Raw genomic sequence first — 10,000 nt, 5'->3', positions numbered from 1 at the left:
ACCAGGAGAGACCAGGAGAGACCAGGAGAGAGTTAGAGACCAGGAGAGACCAGGAGAGAGTTAGAGACCAGGAGAGACCAGGAGAGAGTTACTGTACACCAGCCAGAAGACTCTTTCTGTGTCGCCATCAGTGACTCAGGACCACTGCGACTCGCCAGAACGCCATCACCACCAGAAGATGAGAGTCCACCTGAGAGTCCAGTCGCCAGCTCCAATCACATGCTCCGCCCTGTCTCACCTGGACCACCGCGGCCCAAATCCCCAATACAGGTAGATCTGGACCTGAATGATCAGATACACATTACAGGTAGATCTGGACCTGAAGGATCAGATACTCATCACAGGTAGATCTGGACCTGAAGGGTTAGATACACATCACAGGTAGATCTGGACCTGAATGATCCAGATACACATCACAGGTAGATCTGGACCTGAATGATCAGATACACATCACAGGTAGATCTGGACCTGAAGGATCAGATACACATCACAGGTAGATCTGGACCTGAAGGATCAGATACTCATCACAGGTAGATCTGGACCTGAAGGATCAGATACACATCACAGGTAGATCTGGACCTGAAGGGTCAGATACACATCACAGGTAGATCTGGACCTGAAGGATCCAGATACACATCACAGGTAGATCTGGACCTGAAGGATCAGATACACATCACAGGTAGATCTGGACCTGAAGGGTCAGATACACATCACAGGTAGATCTGGACCTGAATGATCAGATACACATCACAGGTAGATCTGGACCTGAATGATCAGATACTCATCACAGGTAGATCTGGACCTGAAGGATCCAGATACACATCACAGGTAGATCTGGACCTGAAGGATCAGATACACATCACAGGTAGATCTGGACCTGAATGATCAGATACTCATCACAGGTAGATCTGGACCTGAAGGGTCAGATACTCATCACAGGTAGATCTGGACCTGAAGGATCAGATACACATCACAGGTAGATCTGGACCTGAAGGATCAGATACACATCACAGGTAGATCTGGACCTGAAGGATCAGATACTCATCACAGGTAGATCTGGACCTGAATGATCCAGATACTCATCACAGGTAGATCTGGACCTGAAGGCCTCGTGCTCGTACACGTGCAGGACGCACGTGTACGAGCACGAGGCCTACGGCGGTTCTGAGGTCATTTCCTGTGCGCCTGTTGGGACGTAGAAAAAAGAAGGAGGGACCATGCGCGGACATTTCAAACAATGGCGGTGAAAGGTTCGCGTTGGTGTGATGCGGAGGTGGAGTGTTTACTGCAGATTTGGTCCCTAAAGCCCGGGGCACGGCACGGAGGCACAGTGTGAGTGCGCCCTAAGAGCGGCAACAGAGCAGGTTAAAGGAGTCCCAGGTTTAGCAGCGCGGTGCGAGAGGCTGAACGACCTGGAGAGGCTCAGGCACATCACCGACTACAACAGGTCTGCGGACGATGCTGTCAACTCGCACTTCAGTACAGGAGTCCGGCCCCCGGCTCCACCCCGGTCTGGTCCTGCTGCCTCTGCCCGGGACAGGTGCAGACGACTGCGGGTCAGCCCTCTGCAGAAAGGGGACCCTGAAGAGAGCCAGGACCCTGAAGAGAGCCTGGACCCTGAAGAGAGTAAGGACCCTGAAGAGAGCTAGGACCCTGAAGAGAGTAAGGACCCTGAAGAGAGCCAGGACCCTGAAGAGGGCCAGGACCCTGAAGAGAGCCAGGACCCTGAAGAGAGTAAGGACCCTGAAGAGAGCCAGGACCCTGAAGAGGGCCAGGACCCTGAAGAGAGCCAGGACCCTGAAGAGAGTAAGGACCCTGAAGAGAGTAAGGACCCTGAAGAGAGCCAGGACCCTGAAGAGAGCCAGGACCCTGAAGAGAGCCAGGACCCTGAAGAGAGCCAGGACCCTGAAGAGAGTAAGGACCCTGAAGAGAGCCAGGACCCTGAAGAGAGCCAGGACCCTGAAGAGAGCCAGGACCCTGAAGAGAGCCAGGACCCTGAAGAGAGCCAGGACCCTGAAGAGAGCCAGGACCCTGAAGAGAGTAAGGACCCTGAAGAGAGTAAGGACCCTGAAGAGAGCCAGGACCCTGAAGAGAGCCAGGACCCTGAAGAGAGCCAGGACCCTGAAGAGAGCCAGGACCCTGAAGAGAGTAAGGACCCTGAAGAGAGCCAGGACCCTGAAGAGAGCCAGGACCCTGAAGAGAGTAAGGACCCTGAAGAGAGCCAGGACCCTGAAGAGGGCCAGGACCCTGAAGAGAGCCAGGACCCTGAAGAGAGTAAGGACCCTGAAGAGAGCCAGGACCCTGAAGAGAGCCAGGACCCTGAAGAGAGCAAGGACCCTGAAGAGAGTAAGGACCCTGAAGAGGGCCAGGACCCTGAAGAGAGCCAGGACCCTGAAGAGAGCCAGGACCCTGAAGAGAGCCAGGACCCTGAAGAGGGCCAGGACCCTGAAGAGAGCCAGGACCCTGAAGAGAGCCAGGACCCTGAAGAGAGCCAGGACCCTGAAGAGAGCCAGGACCCTGAAGAGAGCCAGGACCCTGAAGAGGGCCAGGACCCTGAAGAGAGCCAGGACCCTGAAGAGAGTAAGGACCCTGAAGAGGGCCAGGACCCTGAAGAGAGCCAGGACCCTGAAGAGAGCCAGGACCCTGAAGAGAGCCAGGACCCTGAAGAGGGCCAGGACCCTGAAGAGAGCCAGGACCCTGAAGAGAGTAAGGACCCTGAAGAGGGCCAGGACCCTGAAGAGAGCCAGGACCCTGAAGAGAGCCAGGACCCTGAAGAGAGCCAGGACCCTGAAGAGAGCCAGGACCCTGAAGAGAGCCAGGACCCTGAAGAGGGCCAGGACCCTGAAGAGAGCCAGGACCCTGAAGAGAGCCAGGGAAGTACCTGCGGACCCCTCTCAGCCCGGACACATGTTCTTTGAACCTCTCCCCTCAGGCCGAAGGCTGCGGTCGATCAGGACCAAGACCCCCTCTGCACCCGGCTCTGGAGCAGAGCTAAAGACTTACGGACCTCATGTATGATCTGATGTTCTGATCCTGATCCTGATCCTGATTCTGATCCTGATCCTGATTCTGATCCTGATTCTGATCCTGATCCTGATCCTGATCCTAATCCAAATCCTGATCCTGATTCTGATCCTGATCCTGATTCTGATCCTGATCCTGATCCTAATCCTGATCCTGATCCTGATCCTGATCCTAATCCAAATCCTGATCCTGATTCTGATCCTGATCCTGATTCTGATCCTGATCCTGATCCTAATCCTGATCCTGATTCTGATCCTGATCCTGATTCTGCTCCTGATTCTGATCCTGATTCTGATCCTGATCCTGATTCTGATCCTGATCCTGATCCTAATCCTGATCCTGATTCTGATCCTGATCCTGATTCTGCTCCTGATTCTGATCCTGATTCTGATCCTGATCCTGATCCTGATTCTGCTCCCGATTCTGATCCTGATCCTGATCCTGATTCTGATCCTGATCCTGATTCTGATCCTGATCCTGATCCTGATCCTGATCCTAATCCTGATCCTGATTCTGATCCTAATCCTGATTCTGAGTTGTAGATTATGTCGTAGCTGTAGATTATGTCGTAGTTGTAGGTTATGTCGTAGTCGTAGATTACGTCTTAGTTGTAGATTATGTCGTAGTTGTAGATTATGTCGTAGTTGTAGGTTATGTCGTAGTCGTAGATTATGTTGTAGTTGTAGATTATGTCGTAGTTGTAGATTACGTCGTAGTCGTAGATTACGTCCTAGTTGTAGATTATGTCGTAGTTGTAGATTATGTCGTAGCTGTAGATTATGTCGTAGTTGTAGATTATGTCGTAGCTGTAGATTATGTCGTAGTCGTAGATTACGTCGTAGTTGTAGATTACGTCTTAGTTGTAGATTATGTCGTAGCTGTAGATTATGTCGTAGTCGTAGATTACGTTGTAGTTGTAGATTACGTCCTAGTTGTAGATTATGTTGTAGTTGTAGATTATGTCGTAGTTGTAGATTATGTCGTAGTCGTAGATTACGTTGAAGTTCTAGATTACCACGTAGTTGAAGATTATGTCGTAGTTGTAGATTATGTCGTAGTTGTAGATTATGTCGTCGTAGATTACGTTGAAGTTCTAGATTACCACATAGTTGTAGATTACGTCGTAGTTGTAGATTATGTCGTAGCTGTAGATTATGTCGTAGTTGTAGGTTATGTCGTAGTCGTAGATTATGTCGTAGCTGTAGATTATGTCGTAGTCGTAGATTATGTTGTAGTCGTAGATTATGTCGTAGCTGTAGATTATGTCGTAGTCGTAGATTATCTCGTAGTCGTAGATTATGTCGTAGCTGTAGATTATGTCGTAGCTGTAGATTATGTCGTAGTCGTAGATTATGTGGTAGTCGTAGATTATGTCGTAGTCGTAGATTATGTCGTAGCTGTAGATTATGTCGTAGTCGTAGATTATGTCGTAGCTGTAGATTATGTCGTAGTCGTAGATTATGTCGTAGCTGTAGATTATGTTGTAGCTGTAGATTATGTCGTAGTCGTAGATTATGTCGTAGTCGTAGAGTATGTCGTAGTCGTAGATTATGTCGTAGTCGTAGTTTATGTCGTAGCTGTAGATTGTGGTAGTCGTAGATTATGTCGTAGTCATAGGTTATGTCGTAGTTGTAGATAACGTCGTAGTCGTAGGTTATGTCGTAGTTGTAGATTACGTCGTAGGTTATGTCGTAGTCGTAGATTACGTCGTAGATGTAGGTTATGTCGTAGTCGTAGATTATGTCGTAGTCGTAGATTGTCGTAGCTGTAGATTATGTCGTAGTCGTAGGTTATGTCGTAGCTGTAGATTATGTCGTAGCTATAGATTACGTCGTAGTCGTAGATTACGTCGTAGATGTAGATTATGTCGTAGTCGTAGATTATGTCGTAGCTGTAGATTACGTCGTATTCGTAGATTACGTCGTAGCTGTAGATTATGTCGTAGTCGTAGATTATGTCGTAGTTGTAGATTACGTCGTAGCTGTAGATTATGTCGTAGCTGTAGATTATGTCGTAGTCGTAGGTTATGTCGTAGTCGTAGATTACGTCGTAGTCGTAGATTAGCAGACACAGCTTCTCTAGAGTTTCATCACGTGTGTTTGTTGACAGTAACTTTCTGTGACTGTTTTTCTTTGCTGCACTTTTGTCTGTGACCTGGTGAGTGAACACGTCTGTCACTGTAACTGTGCTGAGTCAGCAATATGAGTGATTAACGCTGAGTCAGCAATATGAGTGATTTACGCTGAGTCAGCAATATGAGTGATTAATGCTGAGTCAGCAATATGAGTTATCCCTTATTAATGCTGAGTCAGCAATATGAGTGATTAATGCTGAGTCAGCAATATCAGTTATAAATGCTGAGTCAGCAATATGAGTGATTAATGCTGAGTCAGGAATATGAGTGATTAATGCTGAGTCATTAATATGAGTTATCAGTTATTAATGCTGAGTCAGTAATAAGAGTTATCAGTTATTAATGCTGAGTCATTAATATGAGTTATCAGTTATTAATGCTGAGTCATTAATATGAATTATCAGTTATTAATGCTGAGTCAGTAATAAGAGTTATCAGTTATTAATGCTGAGTCATTAATATGAGTTATCAGTTATTAATGCTGAGTCATTAATATGAATTATCAGTTATTAATGCTGAGTCATTAATAACGAGCGTTAAAGGAGCCGTACGAGAAACCAGAACAGAGTCGTTCAGTCTGAGCTGCAACGTTTCACCGCTGTGACGACGACACGGGTTTACTGTGGCAGCTAACAGTGTTAGCCACGAGCTAGCACTGTTAGCCACGAGCTAGCACTGTTAGCCAAGAGCTAACACTGTTAGCCACGAGCTAGCACTGTTAGCCACGAGCTAGCACTGTTAGCCAAGAGCTAACACTGTTAGCCACGAGCTAGCACTGTTAGCCACGAGCTAGCACTGTTAGCCAAGAGCTAACACTGTTAGCCACGAGCTAACACTGGCAATAGTGGTCCTCACATGCACTCACATGCACTCACATTTACTCACATGCACTCACATGTACTCACATGCACACACATGCACTCACATGTACTCACATGCACACACATGCACTCACATGCACTCACATGCACTCACATGTACTCACATGCACACACATGCACTCACATGCACTCACATTTACTCACATGCACTCACATGTACTCACATGCACACACATGCACTCACATGTACTCACATGCACACACATGCACTCACTTGCACACACATGCACACACATGCACTCACATGCACTCACATTTACTCACATGCACTCACATGCACTCACATGCACTCACATGTACTCACATGCACACACATGCACTCACATGTACTCACATGCACACACATGCACTCACTTGCACACACATGCACACACATGCACTCACATGCACTCACATGCACTCACATGCACTCACTTGCACACACATGCACACACATGCACTCACATGCACTCACATGTACTCACATGCACTCACATGCACACACATGCACTCACATGCACTCACATGCGCACACATGCACTCACATGCACTCACATGTACTCACATGTACTCACATGTACTCACATGCGCACACATGCACTCACATGCGCACACATGCACTCACATGCACTCACATGCACTCACATGCACTCACATGCACACACATGCACTCACATGCACTCACATGCACACACATGCACTCACATGTACTCACATGCACACACATGCACTCACATGCACTCACATGCACACACATGCACTCACATGTACTCACATGCACACACATGTACTCACATGCACACACATGCACTCACATGCACTCACATGCACTCACATGCACTCACATGCACTCACATGTACTCACATGCACACACATGCACTCACATGCACTCACATGCACTCACATGCACTCACATGTACTCACATGCACTCACATGTACTCACATGCACACACATGCACTCACATGCACTCACATGCACACAAAAGCACAAAGAACGGAGAAACTCAGTCCCCCCCACACAGTAGATCATTCTTTAATATATTCATATTATATATTATAGACATATATAATATAGATGTCTATAATATATATGTCTATAATATATATGTCTATAATATATATGTCTATAATATAGATGTCTATAATATATAAAATATATAATATTTTAAATTCTTTCCTGTTCTGAGTGTCGAGTGCGGCTCCTTTAAGGTCACAGACTCTCAGTGTCGGTGGCGTCGACATGTTTGTGTCGTCAAAGCAATTTCAGTGAAGCTGCTGTGTGTGTGTGTGTGTGTGTGTGTGTGTGTGTGTGTGTGTGTGTGTGTGTGTGTGTGTGTGTGTGTGTGTGTGTGTGTGTGTGTGTGTGTGTGTGTGTGTGTGTGTGTGTGTGTGTGTGTGTGTGTCAGGATTGAGTGGATGACGCTGTGTCTTGTTTGTCGGCAGCTTAAAAAGGGGCCGCCGGTGCCTCCGCCACCAAAGGCCACGCCCACCAAGGAGGTGGCCGAGGAGCAGATCATCGACCTGTTTGGAGGAGAGTTCTTACCTGCACCTTCACCGTCGCAGGTCTGGGTCCACACAGTCTTTCTAGAACAAACAGAGATGAGTCATGTGCGTTATGTGTTGTTTACACCTGCTTCTTCCGTCTTGTTGTCGTGTCCACAGCCCAACGAACGACCAGGAGAGTCTCTCCTCGACATGGACTTTGATGCTTTTCAGCCCGATGACAGCGTGTCGCCGATACCTCAGGTCCTGAACTCTGACCCTGAACTCTGAGTCTGACCCTGAACTCTGAGTCTGACCCTGAACTCTGAGTCTGACCCTGAACTCTGAGTCTGACCCTGAACTCTGTGTCTGGCCCTGAACTCTGAGTCTGACCCTCAGACCCTGAACTCTGAGTCTGACCCTGAACTCTGAGTCTGACCCTGAACTCTGAGTCTGACCCTGAACTCTGAGTCTGACCCTGAACTCTGAGTCTGACCCTGAACCCTGAGTCTGAACTCTGAGTCTGACCCTGAACTCTGAGTCTGAACCTGAACTCTGAGTCTGACCCTGAACTCTGAGTCTGACCCTGAACTCTGAGTCTGACCCTGAACCCTGAGTCTGACCCTGAACTCTGAGTCTGACCCTGAACTCTGAGTCTGACCCTGAACTCTGAGTCTGAACTCTGAGTCTGACCCTGAACTCTGAGTCTGACCCTGAACTCTGTGTCTGGCCCTGAACTCTGAGTCTGACCCTGAACTCTGACCCTGAACTCTGAGTCTGACCCTGAACTCTGAGTCTGACCCTGAACTCTGAGTCTGACCCTGAACTCTGTGTCTGAACTCTGAGTCTGACCCTGAACTCTGAGTCTGACCCTGAACTCTGAGTCTGACCCTGAACTCTGAGTCTGACCCTGAACTCTGAGTCTGACCCTGAACTCTGAGTCTGACCCTGAACCCTGAGTCTGAACTCTGAGTCTGACCCTGAACTCTGAGTCTGAACCTGAACTCTGAGTCTGACCCTGAACTCTGAGTCTGACCCTGAACTCTGAGTCTGACCCTGAACCCTGAGTCTGACCCTGAACTCTGAGTCTGACCCTGAACTCTGAGTCTGACCCTGAACTCTGAGTCTGACCCTGAACTCTGTGTCTGAACTCTGAGTCTGACCCTGAACTCTGAGTCTGACCCTGAACTCTGAGTCTGACCCTGAACTCTGAGTCTGACCCTGAACTCTGAGTCTGACCCTGAACTCTGAGTCTGACCCTGAACCCTGAGTCTGAACTCTGAGTCTGACCCTGAACTCTGAGTCTGAACCTGAACTCTGAGTCTGACCCTGAACTCTGAGTCTGACCCTGAACTCTGAGTCTGACCCTGAACCCTGAGTCTGACCCTGAACTCTGAGTCTGACCCTGAACTCTGAGTCTGACCCTGAACTCTGAGTCTGACCCTGAACTCTGAGTCTGAACTCTGAGTCTGACCCTGAACTCTGAGTCTGACCCTGAACTCTGTGTCTGGCCCTGAACTCTGAGTCTGACCCTGAACTCTGACCCTGAACTCTGAGTCTGACCCTGAACTCTGAGTCTGACCCTGAACTCTGAGTCTGACCCTGAACTCTGTGTCTGAACTCTGAGTCTGACCCTGAACTCTGAGTCTGACCCTGAACTCTGAGTCTGACCCTGAACTCTGAGTCTGACCCTGAACTCTGTGTCTGAACTCTGAGTCTGACCCTGAACTCTGAGTCTGACCCTGAACTCTGAGTCTGACCCTGAACTCTGAGTCTGACCCTGAACTCTGAGTCTGAACTCTGAGTCTGACCCTGAACTCTGAGTCTGACCCTGAACTCTGAGTCTGACCCTGAACTCTGAGTCTGACCCTGAACTCTGAGTCTGACCCTGAACTCTGAGTCTGATCATGTTGATCACATTATTAATAACAGTGTTTCTAAACCTGATGTCAGAGTCAGAGTGAACCCCAGCTGCTGTTATTAATAACGGGGTCAGGGTTAGGGGGGTCTTGTTGATCTGGGTCAGGGTTAGGGGGGGTCTTGTTGATCTGGGTCAGGGTTAGGGGGGGTCTTGTTGATCTGGGTCAGGGTTAGGGGGGGTCATGTTGATCTGGGTTAGGGTTAGCGGGGGTCTTGTTGATCTGGGTCAGGGTTAGGGGGGTCTTGTTGATCTGGGTTAGGGTTAGGGGGGTCTTGTTGATCTGGGTCAGGGTTAGGGGGGTCTTGTTGATCTGGGTTAGGGTTAGGGGGGTCATGTTGATCTGGGTTAGGGTTAGGGGGGGTCTTGTTGATCTGGGTTAGGGTTAGGGGGGGTCTTGTTGATCTTGGTTAGGGTTAGGGGGGTCTTGTTGATCTGGGTCAGGGTTAGGGGGGGTCATGTTGATCTGGGTTAGGGTTAGGGGGTCTTGTTGATCTGGGTTAGGGTTAGGAGGGGTCATGTTGATCTGGGTTAGGGTTAGGGGGGGTCATGTTGATCTGGGTTAGGGTTAGGGGGTCTT

General features: G+C 48.7%; 1 protein-coding gene across 3 annotated transcripts in view; it reads left to right on the top strand.

Moving 5' to 3' along the window:
* Nucleotides 1-10,000, top strand: part of amph (amphiphysin) — a 57,553-nt gene that overhangs the window by 14,842 nt on the left and 32,711 nt on the right. For 2 of the 3 annotated variants that reach the window (XM_083927718.1, XM_083927716.1), the window contains exons 10-12: nucleotides 132-270; nucleotides 7,464-7,583; nucleotides 7,683-7,766. In XM_083927718.1, coding sequence (XP_083783844.1) covers nucleotides 132-270; nucleotides 7,464-7,583; nucleotides 7,683-7,766 — 343 coding nt within the window. The remainder of the gene's footprint in view (nucleotides 1-131; nucleotides 271-7,463; nucleotides 7,584-7,682; nucleotides 7,767-10,000) is intronic. The other variant, XM_083927717.1, reaches the window with a different exon arrangement.

The sequence above is a fragment of the Echiichthys vipera genome (assembly GCF_963691815.1).
Source record: "Echiichthys vipera genome assembly, chromosome: 15".
Lineage (NCBI taxonomy): Eukaryota > Metazoa > Chordata > Actinopteri > Perciformes > Trachinidae > Echiichthys > Echiichthys vipera.
This window is presented reverse-complemented; position numbering and strand designations above follow the sequence as displayed.